This window comes from Sebastes fasciatus, chromosome 8 (genome assembly GCF_043250625.1).
Source record: "Sebastes fasciatus isolate fSebFas1 chromosome 8, fSebFas1.pri, whole genome shotgun sequence".
NCBI lineage: Eukaryota > Metazoa > Chordata > Actinopteri > Perciformes > Sebastidae > Sebastes > Sebastes fasciatus.
The window spans coordinates 2,273,498-2,293,966 of NC_133802.1; the positions used below are offsets into that span (position 1 = coordinate 2,273,498).

General features: G+C 45.2%; 3 protein-coding genes and 1 long non-coding RNA gene across 4 annotated transcripts in view; 2 read left to right on the forward strand and 2 right to left on the reverse strand.

Moving 5' to 3' along the window:
- usp19 (ubiquitin specific peptidase 19) overlaps window positions 1-16,726 on the forward strand; it is a 29,265-nt gene extending 12,539 nt beyond the window's left edge. Inside the window, 19 exon segments of the mRNA XM_074642487.1 lie at window positions 450-565; window positions 2,045-2,283; window positions 2,533-2,725; window positions 5,032-5,165; window positions 5,397-5,555; window positions 5,784-5,894; window positions 6,037-6,147; window positions 6,275-6,376; window positions 6,984-7,124; window positions 7,221-7,339; window positions 7,478-7,621; window positions 8,062-8,453; window positions 8,558-8,668; window positions 8,933-9,149; window positions 10,006-10,158; window positions 10,331-10,497; window positions 10,630-10,805; window positions 13,138-13,407; window positions 13,410-16,726. Coding sequence (XP_074498588.1) covers window positions 450-565; window positions 2,045-2,283; window positions 2,533-2,725; window positions 5,032-5,165; window positions 5,397-5,555; window positions 5,784-5,894; window positions 6,037-6,147; window positions 6,275-6,376; window positions 6,984-7,124; window positions 7,221-7,339; window positions 7,478-7,621; window positions 8,062-8,453; window positions 8,558-8,668; window positions 8,933-9,149; window positions 10,006-10,158; window positions 10,331-10,497; window positions 10,630-10,805; window positions 13,138-13,407; window positions 13,410-13,460 — 3,106 coding nt within the window. The 3' untranslated portion in view covers window positions 13,461-16,726.
- LOC141771945 (uncharacterized) overlaps window positions 1-20,469 on the reverse strand; it is a 251,071-nt gene that overhangs the window by 92,772 nt on the left and 137,830 nt on the right. The gene's annotated exons all lie outside the window — the stretch shown is intronic.
- Window positions 1-20,469, forward strand: part of lamb2 (laminin, beta 2 (laminin S)) — a 167,494-nt gene that overhangs the window by 89,960 nt on the left and 57,065 nt on the right. The window lies entirely within an intron of this gene.
- LOC141771947 (uncharacterized) overlaps window positions 11,378-20,469 on the reverse strand; it is a 313,743-nt gene continuing 304,651 nt past the window's right edge. The window contains exon 3 of the long non-coding RNA XR_012594803.1: window positions 11,378-11,471. This is a non-coding gene — a long non-coding RNA (uncharacterized LOC141771947). The remainder of the gene's footprint in view (window positions 11,472-20,469) is intronic.

Here is a 20,469-nt window from a genome sequence, read left to right on the forward strand (position 1 = left end):
GCCTAATGAGCCATGAGTAAAGTGAACCGTACCAAAGCACCAGTGCTGCATCTGGTCAAACACATGACACCGATAAGGCCGAGAACCTGTTGAACCAATGTTTCCTTTTTATTGCCTTAAATAATCCGCTCAAATGTATAAAGAGACATCTGTACCGTGTCTTATTACTGAGGCACTCATGAAAGACGTTCATTCATTAAACGTCGGTCGCTTTTTTAAAATGAAATCACAATAAAGCCGAAAGAAAAGTTCCCCAAAGGAGCAGCTTTTAATGTCTGATCGATAGATATGAAACGGTTTTATATCTACGGTCTGGTCATTCCCACTCATATGAGATAGCAGTAGTATAGTTAGTTGACGTGGTTCGTGTCATAATTGAGATGTTTTGAATGTGTTTAAAACATTCATTATGGTAAAAATCCACCTTGTCTGTCCCGTGTCTCCCTCAGGAACCTGATCCAGCCCGAGCAGTGCAGCTACTCCTTCACCCCGTCCCGACTGGACATCACCCTGAAGAAGAGGCACAGCCAGCGCTGGGGGGGTCTGGAGGCCCCCGCCACACAAGGTGTGCTGCCAGGCTAGTTTGTAATTTCTGATGTCTCATGTGTGGTGAAATGATATAAACTCTTGTTACATTCTCAATGACAGTCATAAATTATATATATAAATTATATACACCTAAAACCTTTTTAAAACTACATCTTTAATCAAGATACTGAAAGCTACAGTCGGTGTACTCTGTGATTGGTTCGATATCCATGTGGACCAGTTCTTCTCACACAGACAGGTGTCCTGTGTGTTTCTATGAGAAGTCATTCTCCCGGCATGGTGTGTGTGTGTGTGTGTGTGTGTGTGTGTGTGTGTGTGTGTGTGTGTGTTTTTACGTGTCTGAGGCGACGGTATGTGTGCTTTAGGGGAGCTCTCAACGACAGGAATTTGAACTCTGTGACTTAGCTAGTAAGTAGATATGAGTGCCAGTCTATCCTGCTAGCCTTATGTGGCCTGCAGACTGCGTGACACCCGCGGCTCGGTGCCCTTGAAAGCCCGGGAAACGGTTCCAAATGGGATTAAAGAAGACTTCAGTAAGAGTTTATTTTGAGTCTTTAATTTTTTTTATTACTTCTCAAAAAGTTCCTTGGACGTTCGAGGTCAATTGAACATGCAAAAAAATGTGTACATCAAACACAGCAAAAACATAATTCCGAATATTTGGAGAATATACACCGATCAGCCATAACATTAAGACCACTGACGGGTGAAGTGAATAACATTGATTATCTGGTTACCATGGCACCTGGCAGTGGGGGGGGATATATTAGACAGCAAGTGAACATTTTGAACTTTGAACTTTGTGTTGGAAGTAGAAACAATGGGCCAGCGTAAGGATGTGAGCGACGTTGACAACAAGGGCCAGATAGTGCTGGCTAGACGACTGGGTCAGAGCATCTCCAGAACTGCAGCTCTTGTGGGACGTTCCCGGTCTGCAGTGGTCAGGACCTACCAAAAGTGGTCCAAGGAAGGAGAACCGGTGAACCGGCGACAGGGTCAGACCCGAGGCTCATTGATGCACGTGGGGAGTGAAGGCTGGCCCGTGTTGTCTGATCCAATAGAAGAGCTGCTGGAGCTCAAACTGCTGAAAAAGTGAATGCTGGTTCTGATAGAAAGGTGTCAGAACACACAGTGAGGAGCAGTTTGTTGCGTATGGGGACCGGTCAGGGTGCCCGTGCTGTTATAATCTCTCTATAATTTCAAGGAAATTCCTGTTTTTCCTATAACTGGTACCAAATGATATTCTTCTAACCTCCGAGGTAATTTGCAGACCTTTAAAACTTAATGTTAAAACGGCAAAACATGTGAATTAGCTGATTGTTTGAGTGTAAATCGCTGTAATTCTATGATATGATTTCAAATTATGGGAAAGTAATTTTTTCAAAGGTATGTCCAAATGAAAAGGCTTCAAATGCTATATGTTATCCAGCCCTGTCCTGTCTCTAGTCGTAGACCTTCATCCTTTAAGCACAAGCTCCATTGTCCTCTGTTTAAGGTGCAGTGGGTGGCGCCAAGGTCGCTGTGCCCTCCAGCCCTTCCTGTATGGAGAAGAGCCAGCCAGGCAGCAGCCAGCACAGCCTCCCAGCCAAGGAGGAGCCTCCGAGGGTCGGGGAGGAGAAACCCAAGCCCCCTAAGGCCTCATCCAGAGTGGAGGATGGCGGTCTGGATGCTGTGGCTCCTCGCACCGTCTCTGAGCACGTTGCCATCAGCAAGCCAGAGCCCACTGTTAACACGGTGAGCAGAAAGATAAATACTCATCTAAACTGAAGAGATGAGGCAAAGGAAGGTACACTGGTCAGTCTGGCTGCATATTAATCAGTCTAAGAATAGAAACGGTGGGAGCAGAAGAGATATTCACAATATAAACCTGATGTTTGGATAATTAAAAAAAAGCTCTATATTGCAGTGTAGTCCCAACAGCTAGAAGGCAGAAGTAAAGATGAAAACTGAATTGTTGTAATGTGTAAATCTTTCCTGTCTCAGCCTAAACCCACCTGCATGGTGCAGCCCATGACCCACGCACCTCCTGCCAGCAACGAGCGCCATGAAGAAGAGGAGGAGAAGAAGGTGTGCCTGCCTGGTTTTACAGGATTGGTCAACCTCGGCAACACCTGCTTCATGAACAGTGTCATCCAATCCCTGTCCAACACCAGAGAACTCAGGGATTACTTCCACGGTAAAGTGCATGTAGTTTGTTTGCTTGTGATCATATTAAAAACTAATTCAAATTAGTACAGCTTAATAACATTTTAATGCCGTTCTGATAAAAAGTTGTTGACCAAATGCATCATTTATTACACTACTTTATTCTCCTGCCACAGACGCTAACCGGTTATGTTGCTAAGAAATAAGACAGGGTGTGCTTTATTAGTGCTTGAGTACACAGATAAACAGATGATGCTATGATAATTATGGCCTCATTAATTCTGGTTCTATTGGGTGCCTCTGCCCGCAGATGGTCCTAGCGACTGCTAACATGAACACGCAGGCGGTGCCAAGTGACCCACAGGAGCCAATTTAATGAGGACTCTTCCTCTCGTTTCATCTGAATATGCCAGAAAGACTGTAGTTCTGCACCAGCAGCAGTTAAAACACTGAAGTAATTGCTGCCAAATCTAGGTCACTTTGGTACGACTGTGAATTAGGGCCATTGTAGGTAAATAAAAAGGCCGGGGGAGGGGGTAATATTCAGAGAACAAACTTGAATATTCTTTGAGATTATAAAGTCATAAATATATGAGAAAAATCACCACAGACGACAGCATTAAACACTGCAGTAACATGAGCCACTGAGTGCAAAATATTTAAATTTTATATTGGTGTTTACTTATGTTCATAAAAGAACATGAAAGAAAACATGTATATGTACCTTTCAGGACCTTCACGCTCCTCCTCGCTCAGGGACCATTCTTACCATAAGAACACTACTTTAGGAGCTATGAAGGTCAGATGGCAGCTGGTGTTACCATGGTGTTGTTGGTGTTCTCTTTAATCCTTAATAAGTTTTACAAAGGGCATACGTAACGGGATAATGTACAGCTGGCCGGTCATTTTTGTGAAAGAATCCCCGACAGGGAGATGCTGCACCCCGACGCGAAGTGGAGAGGTCTCTCATCACCCTGAAGGGGTTTATTTCACAACAATGACCTGCTAGCTGTACATTATCCCGATTATTACACGGCTACCTACTGAAGAAATCAATATTTTGACACAAAACGGTCTTCCAGAATCCGACATCAGAGCCGCGCCCATAGCAACGGTCTGTTATACATAGCAACGGTCTGTTATACGTAGCAACGGTCTGTTATACATAGCAACGGTCTGTTATACATAGCAACGGTCTGTTATATGTAGCAACGGTCTGTTATACATAGTAACGGTCTGTTATACATAGCAACGGTCTGTTATACATAGCAACGGTCTGTTATACATAGCAACGGTCTGTTATACGAGCAACGGTCTGTTATACGTAGCAACGGTCTGTTATACGTAGCAACGGTCTGTTATACGAGCAACGGTCTGTTATACGTAGCAACGGTCTGTTATACGTAGCAACGGTCTTTTATACGTAGCAACGGTCTTTTATACGTAGCAACGGTCTGTTATACATAGCAACGGTCTGTTATACGTAGCAACGGTCTGTTATACATAGCAACGGTCTGTTATACGAGCAACGGTCTGTTATACATAGCAACGGTCTGTTATATGTAGCAACGGTCTGTTATACATAGCAACGGTCTGTTATACATAGCAACGGTCTGTTATACGAGCAACGGTCTGTTATACGTAGCAACGGTCTGTTATACGTAGCAACGGTCTGTTATACGAGCAACGGTCTGTTATACATAGCAACGGTCTGTTATACATAGCAACGGTCTGTTATACGTAGCAACGGTCTGTTATACGTAGCAACGGTCTGTTATACGTAGCAACGGTCTGTTATACGTAGCAACGGTCTTTTATACGTAGCAACGGTCTTTTATACGTAGCAACGGTCTGTTATACGTAGCAACGGTCTGTTATACGTAGCAACGGTCTGTTATACGAGCTACGGTCTGTTATACATAGCAACGGTCTGTTATACATAGCAACGGTCTGCTATAGAGAAATTACAGAACGCCGTGATTGATCAATCAAAATCGAGTATTCAACACAGCCGTGTACTAAATGTGTAATGTTGAGATTGTAGCAGTAACCAACAGCAAACACAAGGAGGAGCCGTTCCTGAAACACACACTGAGGCGTGTACATCTAAAATGTTCTAAATCAAATGACAGGTTTACCTGCAGTATTTTAGGCTCCGTGTTTCTAAAGTGTTTAAAGACTTTTGGATTGTTTCCACAGGAAGTCATTCCAAGGTAGTTTCACTGTGATGATGTCCCATGTGTCCATGCTTGTCCATCTATATCTAAGCTCCCAGTGACTTCTGTGATTGATGTCTGCTTCTATCATCTCATTGCTGTATTTTCGGTGCCCCTGCAGATCGAGCATTTGAGGCAGAAATCAACTGCAATAATCCTCTGGGAACAGGAGGCAGGCTGGCCATCGGCTTCGCCGTGCTGCTCAGGGCCCTTTGGAAAGGAACACACCATGCTTTCCAACCCTCAAAACTCAAGGTATACAAGCAGCACCCAGAGATATTTCCATGTGAAATATGTTCTCAATCTTTCATATTTGCTGTAGCTGCTAAGAAGTGTTCTGTCTTTGACGGCATGGATCACATTTTCAACATTCAGGGGAAATTCCCTCAGGGGAAACTTGTTAATGTTGAACGTAGTAAGGACAATATGATCTGTGTTTTAATTTCTCCTCTCTCTCCTCTTTGTGGCTTGTTTGTAACCGTACAGGCAATTGTTGCCAGTAAAGCCAGTCAGTTTACAGGTTACGCCCAGCACGATGCCCAGGAGTTCATGGCTTTCTTGCTGGACGGGCTCCACGAGGACTTGAACCGCATCCAGAACAAACCTTACACAGAGACGGTGGACTCTGATGGACGGCTGGATGAGGTGGGTGTTATTCTCACCTACCAGATTATCTAGAGCTGGTCTGGTTTTGAAGTCTCTGGCAGTAAATTCATTGCAATTGCTGCTGTGATTAGTGACTTGTTTTTAAGTATAATCACTTCCACTTTACACAGGATCAAAACAAAGTCAAAGAATATCTTGCTACCATTGCTCCTCCAGTCGAGTCCCGCCTTGGCCTGGTGATGATGTGTGTTTTGTGTGTTGGTGCAGGTGGTGGCTGAGGAGGCATGGCAGAGGCACAAGATGAGGAATGATTCCTTTATAGTGGACCTCTTCCAAGGCCAGTTCAAATCCAAGCTGGTCTGCCCCACATGCTCCAAGGTAACGCACAATAACTCTCCAAAAAATGTTTATTTTCTTAAAGTAAATGCTTTTAGATGTTTGTCTTGTTTCAGCAATGTCTAACCTTCTTCCTTCCACCTTCTCCTTACTTCTCACTCTTCTTCTCACTCTTCTTCTTCAGGTATCTATCACCTTTGACCCTTTCCTCTACCTGCCTGTGCCCTTGCCCCAGAAACAAAAGGTGCTCTCAGTTTTCTACTTTGCGAAGGAGCCTCATAAAAAACCCGTCAAGGTAAGATGAAATAACTGCTTTCCAGTGTGAAATAGTCAGTTAACAGTGTAATGCAGACATGTGGCTTCAGTTCTGTTCCCACCGTGACCCACGCTCTAATGTCCTGTTATGTATATGTGTGTCTCAGTTTTTGGTGAGTGTGAGTAAGGAGAACTCCAGCACTGCCGAGGTCCTCGAATCCATCTCCAGGAGTGTCAGGGTCAAACCGGAGAACCTCAGACTGTCAGAGGTTCGGCACAATTTCACACTCTGACAGAAATTTCTGATAAGATTCCCGTTTTTTCTGCACTCATTATAGGGCTGTACCAAATAGTTCCAAGCTTCATTCATAACGTTGATATTCAAATTCTAATTAATTTTTTTTTTTGCATGTCTATTGTGTTTAATACAAGTATTTCTGCACAGTTGCAGATAAAGTTGAGTCTTTGCTAATCAGTGTTTCTCCTATATTCATTCTGCAGCAGCAGAATTATTAGATAAAACTTCACCCAATCATTTCTCTCCTCTGCTCCGGTGTCTCACTGAGTGCGGGGCTTAGTCTAGAGGACAGACAGGTGAAGTGACGATAACGTTGTCGGTACCGGTTATAAACAGGCTCGGTAGTGAATAGTATTATACTATTAGTATTCCAGATTCCAGCGGTGGCTGCGTAGCATTGTTTGGGACTCGTGTGATGGAAACAGTTCCAATAACTCCAGAGCGCTGTAAAGTCCTAAAGTCAACATTTATTGAAAATAGATGGATGTAATCATTTCCTAAATTGCAGAAATAGAACGATTTAGAGATGGTTAAAGGACACTTGAAGGATAAATCTGGACTCGTTTGTTCACTCTCAGGTGGGGAAGAACCGCTTCCAGCGCATGTTCTTGTCGTCCCATTCCCTGGACACGGTGTCCTCCTCTGACATGTTGTTCTGCTTTGAGGTGCTTTCCAAAGACATGGCCAAAGAGCGAGTGGTGTTGCTCCGAGTGCAGCAGGTAATTCAAACCAAGTCCTGATTTTTACATTTCTATAGCGTATTAAAGACGTCAGAGTTTACAGATATTGAGAGGGCTTTCTGTTTTGCCCTACAGAGACTCCAGGTCCCTAACATCCCCATCTCAAAGTGTGCCGCCTGCCTGAAGCCTCCGGTGTCTGAGGAGGACAAGCTGAAGCGGTGCACTCGGTGCTACCGCGTGGGCTACTGCAATCAGTGAGTTCTAGTTAACGCCGTCTCGGCCTCACTCCAATGATTGTTAGAAACCATTTTGTTGGGGGGGGGAAATGTGACATTTTTCTTCTTAAATGAAATCCATTAACGTTTCTATGAACATGTTAACTCTCTTCCCAGAGTGTGTCAGAAGACCCACTGGCCCAATCACAAGGGTATGTGTCGACCCAACACTGAGAACGTGGGCCTGCCCTTCCTGGTCAGCGTGCCAGAGTCCCGTCTCTCCTACGCCCGTCTCACCCAGCTACTAGAGGGTTACTCCAGGTACACAGTCCAACTTCTAGCCTTGGTGCTCGTCATCATTTAGAATATATCATTGCCCACCGGTAAACATGTTAGAGCAGCTTAGTAAGATGTGAGATGAAGCCAGCAATGTTACTGATTCCATATCCAGGATACATAAACACACACTTGTGATTGTTCTATCAGTACCTGTTTTAGACGGGGGCACGATGTCATCATTACAACATGGACTCAACTTTGTGTCCGTCTCACACTGTAGTGGAAGTGGAAGTGGAAGGACAATCTTAAGTCAGCCGTCATCATGACACCCCACTAATAATTAGAGAAAATAAATGTCCTGTCACATCTACTAGTATATATTCAGTAGAGATGAAGAAGCGTGCATTGTTCATGTGTGGACTCTCTCACTTATCAGATGACATGAGCTGATTATGGAACCTCCCCGATGTCTCTCTGTGCAGGTTTTCCGTCAACGTGTTCCAGCCTCCTTTCCAGTCAGGCAGGACATCCCCCGAAACATCCCAGTGCCGGGTTGACCTCCCCCCAATGCCGGCAGGCTCTCCTGAGGGTCCGAGTCCAGGGGACGAGGCCGTGGGTGGTGGCGGTACTGTAGGAGCAGATGATCTGGAGCTGGAGAGTCCCTCTCTGCTGCCTGAATCCCAAGCAGAGTATGCTCAGGCCTCAGCCCTCCACTCCGGGGAGTCCGACTCCCTCGCCTCCTCCCAGACATCGCTCTCCACCACGCAGACTGCAGATTCAGGGTTTTCTGAGCCGGTCTCCTCCGCTTCCTGCTGCTCTCTGGACCCTCACGCTGAAAAGGAGACGTCCTGTGAGAAGGCGGTGCGGCCAGAGGGTAATGACACGGCTATCCACAGGCTGATGCTGCAGTATTTCTGTGATGGTTATTTGTTGTCTCTACATCCTGTTATTCCTCATTCTCGCCACTTGTTTTTGCAGCTGCAGTGACAGGGTATCAGCATCCAAGTGAATCAGCATCAGGTCACGCCAGCCAGTTCTACATAGCTCTGCTGGACTCCAACAACAAGGAACAGAGGCTGGATGAGAAAGGTACGACCAGAACCGTCTTCAGGACTGAAAATTGCATGTTGATTTTGAATGTTGAGTTTTAGTTGAGACTGTCAGAGAGGTGTTGATCTACTGTTCCTCTACAGTCATGTTTCAGACCATAGTTCATGGTCTATTCCACTCTCTGGATAGGCTATATGCTTTTTCACTGTGTGTACTGTTACTTAAGCTTGTACTTAATAAAGAAATACGGTCTAACACACCAGCACTGTTTTTCTCCACCCCCCCCCTCCTACCCCTCTGCAGAGGACCTCCTGGTGGACCTCCCTGAAGATGGATTCCTGGAGCTGGTGTGGAAAAACAACGAGCGTCTGAAAGAGTACGTCCTGGTGAGCTCCAAGGAGCTGGAGTATGAGGAGGACCCCGGCTCTCTGAGTGAGACAGCCAGAGCGGGACACTTCACCCTGGAGCAGTGCCTCAACCTCTTCACAAAGCCAGAGGTGCTGGCACCAGAGGAGGCATGGTAGGGATCTTTACCTTGTGATTACGACCTCAAATAATCCTTCTGGTCAAAATGTCTTTAATCCTCGGGAAGGTGGTGCAAAAGGATTTATTGAGCATAGTTTTGGCTGCACAGCAGACCCAGAGAGAGCCAACAGCCCTTATGGTCCATGGCTGGAGTAGATCCTGGCAATGTGTACTTTAGGAGGAGGTCTCAGCCTGTCCAGGCACACAAAGAAACACATGTTAAACTTGTTTAAAGGTCCCATATCATAAAAAGTGACATTTTCATTGCTTTTATATTATAAAGCAGGTTTAAGTTCTATATGAATACTAAGTATCGAAACACTTAATCCACAGAGAAATACACACAGCCCGTATTCAGAAACTGAGCTTTTGAAACAAGCCGTTTGTGATGTCACAGATCTACAATATTTAAACGTAAACATTCTAAATGTGTCCCAGTTTATTTCCTGTTGCAGTGTATGTGAATGACATCAGCTGACAGGAAGTAAACCTGGACCCAAGCTGTTGCCTAGCAAAGCAATTCTGTTGCAACTCCATTGAAATGCACTAAAATGGAGCGTTTCCGACAGAGGGGAAATAAAGGTATATTTAAGCAGACAGCATGATGAAAATAAAGGTTTTTTTAAACATTAAAGTATGTAAACATGTTCTAGTAGAAACACAAAATACAAATATGAACCTGAAAATGAAATTGAGCACGATATGTCCCCTTTAAGTCTAGTTAACCTGAAACCGACTGACTTCTTTCAACATTTCATCCCTTAACTGTAGTGTTTTTGGTCGTTGTCTTTCACTGGGGAGCAGGGCGATGTAGAGCAGTGGTTTATATTCACACTCTGTCTGTTTTGAAGGTACTGTCCAAAGTGCCAGCAGCACCGAGAGGCCTCCAAGCAACTGCTGCTGTGGCGTCTGCCCAACGTTCTGATCATCCAGCTCAAACGCTTCTCCTTCAGGAGCTTCATCTGGAGGGACAAGATCAACGACATGGTTGACTTTCCTGTCAGGTAAATGCACCATAAAGCGTTGAATTTCCACCACATATCAATCTGCAGCACATTTTCTTTGTCTTTAACGTAAAAAGATGTGATAACATGTAAAACGTGTTTGTGATGATTAAGCCCTCGTGCAGTACTTGGGTTTCCATAACACAGCCTTGAATGTCATCCTGTCCTCTAGGAATCTGGATCTCAGTAAGTTCTGCATTGGCCAGAAGGATGAGATGCAACAACCCCCCATCTACGACTTATATGCAGTCATCAACCACTATGGAGGGATGATAGGAGGCCACTACACGGCCTACGCTCGCCTGCCAAGTGACAAGAACAGCCAGCGCAGTGATGTTGGTGAGTGTGCAGTCAGTGAGCTTTATTCCCATCTTTATATACAACTGTTGGTAGTTGTCTTCTAATCCATCCTCCCTTCTTTCCTCTTGTTGTTTTCAACCTCTCTTCCCTTCCTCCTCCTCTGTCCCACAGGCTGGCGTCTGTTTGACGACAGTACCGTGACAATGGTGGAGGAGAGTCAGGTGGTGACACGCTACGCCTACGTCCTGTTCTACCGACGGCGAAACTCACCCGTGGAGAGGCCGCCGCGCTTCCTCAGGCCTGTAGGAGCCGAGTCGCCCACTGCTGCAGGAGCTACTGCCAGCCAGGTGAGGGTCACGCCTACAGAAGGGCTTTTGACAGCCACGGTTAAGCCTTTATCTAAGGTTATAAAATCCCTGGGCTAATTCACATCTTATACCAACCTTTGAGTGGGAATATTCAGTTTAATTTGAACATCTTGTTCTCCACGCAACATTTCTGGTGATCAGAATCCAGTTTAAAGGGACCGTTTGTAACTTCTTACACGTATAAATCAATCCGGGTCGGTGTCCAATGCGCGTTCCCGTGTGGCTACGCTGTTCAGACTCAAACTCCAACACAAACTACACGGAAGCACTAAAACCTCTTGGTTGTATCTAGTGAAGCCCGTCTGTTAAACAGTGTTGGCCGCGGTCGGAGGACGCGGGGGAGACCGTAGCTTTGGTCTCCAGGACCGGAGTTTCTGCTGTACTCTGCTCCTCTGTCTGCCTGCCTTCACTCACACACCTCGCTCGTTCTCACTCCACTCTCACGTGCATGTGCGCACACTCCACACTGCAGAAGAGTTAGTTTAGCTCTGAGAATATCTAGTGAATGTACAGTGGACGTTTGTGCAGAAATAACTGCTGCCGCTCATCCAGACCAACAGAGGTTTCCCGTGTCTTGTGAAGTGACGGGGCTCCGCAGAGAGAAACGTTATCGTCTCCGACCAAAACTCCGGTGTCTCCCCTGTTCTCTCCGGCCGCGGTCGGGAGGCTGAAGCAGGACAACACTAGGATCAGCAGTGATTCATGGAGAGACCTTCATCTGGTCAGCTAACATTACTGCCAAGCAGCTGAAATATAGAGTGATATTGTGGTTTTAGCTGACGTGTGTCGCCTCACTGTGTTGACGGATGCTCGTTCTTGTCTATGTAGAGCGAGCACAAGCGCGAGCAACAGGACGCTGACTTTAGTTGACTTAACAGCCACAGGTGTCGCTGTTAACAAGCAATTCTGATTCTTACAAACAGTCCCTTTATTAGGTTGATAAAAGCAAAACGAATTCTTTCCAATGCTAGTGTAAAGCGTGGCAGTGTAGGCCAGGGTGAATGGATTAGCTTGGGTTGAAAGTGTTTTGGGAAAACAGCTGAACTGCAGCATCACAGTTAATTGAAAGCAAGCGTTGCTCACCTGTGAAAACTGACTTCAAATAGTTTGCAGATGCGCCCCGTTAAAGTCACTTTATTCTACATGATAGAGACTCAGATTGGGCCTGCTACGTTGAAAAATGATTCCAAATACTTCACCGGGCATTGTGTGTTGTAAACGAGTGAAGTCCATATTTGAAGTGTTCGGATGGGGTTTGGGAAATTGATAAATGTGTCAGCAGCCACTACTCAGGAATTAGCAGTATATGTGGCGGGTCTTATGAGAGAAGCCCGTGTGTTCAGTGTCTCTGAGTACCAATGTCTCTGTTCAATTAGTCTTGACAAGAGCTCCTACTGTAAGATGCTTAATAATTACAGCCCAGTGGGTTCATAATGGAGAGATCCTTCACAGAGATAGTTGCTTCATTTGATCCCAACAAAAGCTCAGCTGTCAGGCAGCATTAGCATCTGTAGACCTTTCAATCTTTGTAGCTCCGGCGGAGTGCACGGCTTTAACGTAGTGGAATTGAAGGATTTCTGTTCAGCTGACGAGTGCCGAGAGGGAGAGAGCTGTGAATGCTCTTCAACATTAACGCATCTATATGGAGTGGAGAGGTTCAGAGGGGGGAACCTGCAGAGCACCATCTCTTTCACTCTTAATGTCTCCTATTTCTGACTTCTGCCTCTCTGAAGATGCACTTTAATTTCTGTATCCAGACGAGATCTTCCTCTCTCTACAGAAATTAAACGGATGCTGTGTTGTGTTTTTATCACATCAGTTGCCAACTTGTGATGCTGATAATGACATGAGACTGTGTGTGATCTTGTGGGATAAAAGGGAGCAGTGGTTTATTTTAAAAGCGTATTCACTTTTATACGCGTTGTTCAGTGAATGTATTGAAGACCACAGTCAAATTACGCCTTAACTTTCTCCTCTGACATGTACCATGTTGACGTGTTGTAGCGTGTCAGGGTCAAACAGACATTTGTCTCCATGGGATTTGTCAGGAAAGGCTTCAGGAGAAGTGTTCTGGTGTTCTGGTGTGTTTGATTTACTCAACTGTGTTTACTTTTAAATCATGTGAATATCCTCCAAACTCCACAACCGTCTGGTTTGTGTTCCAGTTTGTCCCTAAACTATCATCGGGGAAGGTCATTAGCTTAATGTGACGCTGTGTGGGTAGACCAGCCTAATATGTCTAAATGTAATCAGAGTATTTGTTAGACAACGCCTTTTCCCAGAAGCTGACACCGGTTTCCGCCAATCGCAGGCCTCTCTAATATGGCGGGAACTGGAGGAAGAAGAGGAGGGGCTCGACGAAGGCCCCCGTGGACTGTCACGCTCTGCGCTGCGGAGGCGTCGAGCGGCGAGGAACCGAGACGAGGAAGACGAAGACAGAAGCGAAGGGGCGGTGCGACGGCACCGCGGGCAGAGGATGACGGACTATCCCGACGACGACTGCGTGCGCTATTTTGTTCTGGGCACGCTGGCGGCCGTGTTTGCTCTGTTGGTCAATTTGGTCTACCCTCTTCTTTACAAGTCCAACTGGACCTGAGCAGAGGCTCATTGGTCACAGAGCAGCCAGGAGAATGAATGTGAGGTTGGTCAAACAAACAGAGCTTAGACAGGAAACTCTGGAAGAGGCAGTTTAACTTTGAATACTTCTCCACTCCTCCTGTTGAAGAAGCCAGTCAGTCATCCGTTGGTCTTCAGCAGGTAGAACGGTTCCACCAGCACTGCTACACTTGAAGTGTGTGTAGAACTTTACCTGGCTCAACCCAGCTAAACAGCAGAAACATCCCGGTCATCATGAGAGAACCTGGTAGTTAAAGCTGCAGTAGAATGACACTATCAGCACACAGTGCCGCTACACTGACTGTAAACTATTCACTACATTGCCTCTATGCATCCTATCGACTCTTGCTTCCAGTGGATGGGTGCTTTTCAAACAGTTCTCAGATGATGAGCTCTGACAGCCTCACAGTTCAGGGGTTTCTCAGTGTGGTTGTACGAGGTCCTTCTCCATAGTCAGCGTATCACTACAGTAGATGGAGTTAGGAGAAACAGACGTGCTGTGGATGGAGGCAGCAGCAGAATGGATTTTAGACACCTAAAAGAAAGACCCACCAAGGGAAGGGTCGGGCTGGTGTCAACATTACAAAAAGGTTTGATATTAAGCCACCGGACCGGACCGGTATACTGAATTTTACCACTAGGTGTCGCACTTGACTCAGCAGCCACTCCACCAAACCTCGGAGGAGTGGTCACTAAAATGAGAATAGCCGGACCACCTTAACAGCCCACCTTAAGTGAGCCTGGGCCCAAGTTGTTGCTAGCTTCAGGGCTAACCGGCTAACCCCCTTCACTCTAATCAGCAGGTGGCAGCAAGACACGTCCAACAGTCTAAACTGTCCACACACTGTACTGCTACATTCAGCTTTAACATTACTGACAACTTCAGACTCACCGTCCGTCACACACACTCTGTCTGTCTCTCTCTCTCTGTCTGTCTCTGTCTCTCGCGGTCTGTCTGTCTCTCTGTCTCTCTCTCTCGCTGTCTGTCTCTCTCTCTCGCTGTCTGTCTCTCTCTCTCGCTGTCTGTCTGTCTCTCTGTCTGTCTCTCTCTGTCTCTCTCTCTCTCTCACTCACTCCCTCTGTCTCTCTCTTTCTGTCTCTCTGTCTCTCGCTGTCTCTGTCTCTGTCTCTGTCTCTCTCTCACGCTCTCTCTCTCTCTCTCTCTCTCGGACCTCGGACTCGCTCACGTTACGGGCCGCCGGGCTTGCAACACACCGGCTGACAGTCCGTCTTGTCTCTTCACCCCAAAAGACACATGAACTTTCTAGCAAACAAACACGAGGTGGGGCGTGCGTCTGTTCCTCCTCCGACCTCTATTGAATGTGATCTCCATGTTGCCGGTGTCAGTCGAAGTCACCGACCTCGGCTCAGCAGACGCACACGTCCCGTCAGACACTCGTGGTTCCGTTAGTCCGTTTATAAACCGACATAATATTATGTTAATCATGTTGTCATATTTCTTATTACTGAAGCAGAACAACCTGGATTTAGTGTTGTGATGCCGTCGGCACAGGTTGCTGAAGTTCGGCTACTTTTTTAATTTGCCAGAAGGTGTCACAATGACATGCAGAATCAACCAGGCGGCATAAAATCAAACCGATGTTAGCGCGTACACCGGACCGGACCAGCAAAACCAGAAATGGACCCAACTCGAGGCCCAACCTAATCAGTTTAAGTGTACGCTATATTTAGTATATTTTCTCTGCTTTATCCAGCCGTCAGACGGCCCCTTTCTGACGGGGAACTGAAGCCATCATCTACTCTAGGTGATCCAGTGACTATGGAGAAGTAGGCTACCTCCTACAATGTGAACTATCCATTTAATCACCTTCACCTTGGGAACAGTTCACAAAACAAATCTTAACTCGAGTACCAGGAAGTCCATGAGGTGTGGTTTAAAGCAATGAAAAAAAGCTAGTAAGTGGACCTTTAGTTGAGATGTCTTACCCAACAAACTGTATATTTGTTCAGTAATGAATGGAGTTCTTATAAACTGAGAAATGACAACGTTCTAGTCCAAAAAGAGCTCCAGAGGAAGCTGCTGTCCTTTAGTTTTTATTGCACTAACACTGTGGAGAGAATGACATCGCTGCTTCCTGGAGCATGAATATGAATATGAGAGAAGAAGTACTTCAGTCGTTATATCATGAAGCAAAGACAACGCCCTATTGTTTGTGACCAAATGCCTTTTTGATGTCCTTAAATTGAACACAAATGGATTGATGGGCCTTAGAAGGGCAGTTTGCCTCCAGACACCATCGACTCTTTCAGCAATACCTACTGCAGTTCACTGTTATTACATTTTAACATTTATTTTCCATTGTGTTTTTTTTTTTTTTTTTAATGCCTGTCAAAGTCTGTTTTAGTTTCTTTTTAATGTAACATTTAGAAGCCATAGAGAGGTGAGGATTTAAAATTCTCAGGATGAAATGATATAATATAACAAAGGTCTAAATGAGACGAGACATTTACTGACCATGCAGTCCCGTCACAGCCAAGTTCAACGAGGAATGTGCAATTATTGATAAAGGAATTACCGTCCACCTCTGAATGTCATGTTTTTCAATGTGAAAGCTGTTGGGTATGGACAGTTTGGAGCTCTATAACATCACATTTTACATTATTCTACTCAATTATTTGTTCAATTGAAAAAACAAAACAAAAGTTTTTCTTTATTGATTACAGCTTAAAATTTGTAGATGATTAGTCAGCAGTTTAAATGGATTCTTCAGATTTGAAGTGTTGAGACTCCAGCTGTCCATACTGTAGATGATGAGTGTACTGAGTGTGTGTGTGTGTCTCAGGGAACCCCTCCGGTATCCAGGTAAAACAGTGACCTTTGTTTGCCTTAAACGCGCCGTCACACTGTGGATACGTGACTCCGATATATGCAAGGCTCTACACTACTGTGGACTGTGTAAGACGTGAACAGCAGCAGTGGATCAACAGATGTTCAACTCCTGTCCAGACAGCTGAAGTTCAACTCACCACAAGCTGCTCTGTTTTTAACCCTTTAAATGGTTGTTTAGGTGACTGGATTGAAATGGACCCGACTGAAGGATGAAACTATGTCTGTGTGTAGAATAATCCTGATTTAGGTCTCTATATCTGTAATATACATTAAATCACTGAGTTTTTGATTATTTAAAAAGAGAATCATAACCTATTTTACTTCCCCTGCAATAATGTATGTAGATTCCTCCATCTACACATATAGATATATATATATAGATATATATATATAAAGCATTGTACTCCTTTTGGAAATAAACTGTCCCATCTGTTTCTAGTCTGTACGTATGTTTTTTACATCCTCATCACTTCCTCCAAACAGATGAACTAAAGCAGCAACATTCACCGTTAACACTGGTTTATTTTACAGGCCTCTAGCCAGTCACTATTTGGGACAGACCTGGACCCTGAAGGACCGCCTACGTTGACCCCAGAGGTTCCCTCAGACCTCTTCGCCCACTCAGGAGAGTGTGCGGCACCGTCCTACAGCAACATGGAGGAGGTGGACTAGTCATGGAGTGGACTGGAGGGGATCCTGATCAGAGCCTGGTGATCCAGGGAGGTCCTCCCCCCCACATTAACAACCGGCAGCATCTGAATCTGAGTCAACGTAGCGGTGCAGTGCTGGAAGATCTGGAGGTGGTCTTTGAGGATTCAACTGCTCCCACTTGTGAAAGACCTTCAGATGCACATATAGAAGTGTATTAACTAGACACCCACATCACTGATATTCTCCCATTCATATTAACGTACCCATTGATAAACACTGAATAAGCTAGTTATATCCATTCGGTGTATGTAGTGACACGTACACACACACACACAGAAGCTAACACACTTCTGTATATACTGTACATATACAGTATATATACTATATATAAACTGCTGCGTCAGGGATTCCTCCTCCACCAGCCGATAGGGTGCAGTGGAGCGGCCGCCAGGCTTCCTCTCACCAACACACCTTGAGGTCTGGTCTCCAGCTGAAGGCCTCCCTGCTGACCTGGACCACACCCGTTGATCCTCCGGCTACAGCTCCGGTCAGTCATTAGGGTACATCCGGGGGAGCTCGAGTACAGATCGTTGTAATGTGTGTACTTTTCTTTGTTGAGGTATTGCCTGGGTTGTTCCGTTTGTGGCGGGGTTCTTCTGTAACTGGGATTGGGAGTCATCTGATGTAAAGACAACCACCGTGAGACGGGTGCTGACCTGCTACTTTTATTAATACGGAGGGCACACGCTTCTGTCTTTTGTCGCTTTATAAACTTCATTTGGCTTCTGTTGCTGTAGCGTATTCTTCTTCTTTTTTGTACTCGTTTAGATATTCGATCCTGTGGATGCAATTGTCAAAAGCTTCAGTATAAACTGAAATGTGCATGACTGCATGTTACTACAGGCTGTAAGCCCCGCCCCTGTTAAATACCCCCATCACCCCCATCACTCCCACCTGAAACCTTTTCATTATCTCAGTTTGGTGTGAGTTGTCCAGTCTCCCTCCTCTCCTTTGTAATAGACTGCGTATATATAAAGTGGGGATCGTTGAATGCTGCTGTGGATACATATAAATGGTTAATATAAATAAAAACAATTTTGAGAACTGCTTACATTAATGGTTTTATTCTCTTTTTCTTTACAGTTTTAGTAGACATGTATAACTATTCTAGGTAGGTGTTATATCTGAGGTTTATACACCGATAGCCATAACATTAAGACCACTGAGGTGAAGTGGATAACATTGATTATCTGGGAATCTTGGGACCCACCATCAAGATGGTGGTAAGAAACCACATCAGCTCAGTAACCATTGGTTACTGTAGCATGATGACTCATTCATACGTACTTGTGAAATTCTATCAGGACAAAAGCAAAGGGATCCCCTTAGTTCTGCCTCTTTTTCTCTTTTCTCTTCCTCTTCTCCTTCTCCACCCCTGCTGACCTGCAGGAGGTCAGCTCTGGGCCTTTTCACCCAGACGCTGCAGAAGCAGCTCTGCTCTGATCTATGGACTGTAGCAAACAGACATAGAAACACAAGGAACTTTCTTCAAAGGCAGAAGATGCGAGAGCCTGCCTTTTGACCAGCTAACTTCAAGCAACAAGAGCTAGGAATTTAGCATCAAGCTATCAAGCTGCTAGGAACAAAGTATTGGAGCGACCTGCTTCCTCCAAACTGCGCAACAGGATCTCACACAGCAAGGACAACATCTTTGACCCAGGAACCACTTTCACCAGCCTGACCTACTCAATATTAGGCAGGCGGTCATAATGTTATGGCTGATCGGTGTATAGTCGTTCTATGATGGGTTCTTAGGTTGTATTTTACTCTCCACACAGACCGTTTACCTGCATGCAACCAAAGCCTGCTCAGACGTGATTGGTCGATACTGCTCGGACTACAAACGGAAACCAGAACGCTTCTGATACCAACATCTGGTCCCTTTGCCTCCAGATTCTGCTTTCATACGCACACATCTGTTTATAGAGATCAGCTCTCGTTCCAGTTTGACTCAAATCACGAGAGTCTGAGGAAATAACAGGTCAGGAGTTAGTTATTCAGGTGGTGTTCCACCTTCCTAATGCAGTACAGAACCTGTGTGATTATAGGAGGGATCTTCTAATCCTCAAATGATCTTTAATACAGCCTACAGTTTTTATAGATAGGGTTACGTTAGTTGATGACGGTAAATGTCCCGTACGGTGTGATTGTGAATGGTTGGCCTGTTTTTCTTTGACTAAGCCTGCAGTGATGGACGCCCTGCCTCTAATGAACACTGTTTATACGGCCACGTAGAGGACGTCGATAGAGATACTTAAAGCCGAGCCTCCCATCCATACTAATGCTAAACGGGACATCGTAATTAGCAGCTAAAAAAAGTGTTAGTCTATTTAAATGTTTAGTTTCTCCTCAACATAGTAGTAGCTATAATGAGGTCAGGGCTCTTCCACCACAAGTGGACATCACACCCAAGAGAGAGGTTCAGACGTACCGATCACAAACCCCCACCACCATCTCCCTGAGAGCCCTGTTACCATGGACTTCTTCTTCTCTTTTACAACCATGACATATTACCATGAACTTCTTCTTCTTCTTCTCTTTTACAGCCATGACATATCAGCTACAATAGGCTTCAAGGCTTCAAGTTTCTGAATTAAAAGATCTCTTGATGTACATCAGCGTGCATCAGGAATCTGTTGCTCTTAAATTCATAGTGACTGTCAACTAAATATTACTATTACTGCTGTTATGTTTTGCTATTGTGTTATCTTAACGGCAGTAATAAGAACAATAGATGTGCTGCTCCAGTCGGCTAAACGTGTGTGTGTGTGTGTGTGTGTGTGTGTGTGTGTGTGTGTGTGTGTGTGTGTGTGTGTGTGTGTGTATGTTGATGATCTTCAGGGTGGGTGAAGATGTTCTCCTGACGAGCGTGGCCTTTAGACCTTCCCAAGAGAGCACACAGGGTTCTGTAGCTCGCTTGTTAGCTTGCTGGAGTGGAACACATTGATGTTGAGTGGAGAGAGGAATGGACAGATGATGGGGGGGGTGGGCTGTCTGGTTGAGAGCTCAGTAGTAGAAATGTTATTCCAGCAGTCTGCTGTCACATTGTGCTCTCTCTCTATATATTGCTTTAGACAGACTGAGCAGGGGACCAATCAGTCACAGGACATCATGTGATTGTTCACTTTGTTTTCCTGCCTCCTTATCGTTGTTGTCTTGGAGACGGTCGCAGGACACTAAATCTAGGGATTATTGGTTTTTACCATTTAAGCTCAGAGATCACTGACTCCATGCTGATGTTCTAATATCTGTATGCAACTCAATATCACACCAAAGCATGTAATAGACCTGCCTGTCCACCAGAGGACAGCGTGTCAGTGGCACGTTTGGCCTCGCTGAAGTGTGGACATCACGTGTGTATAAAGGTGCAGTACCAGCAGGCGACAAAACCACATTTAGGAAAAAAATCATGTTTGGCCTTAAAATAAATACGTAAACCAGTGCTGGAAGTGGGCCGGTACGCAG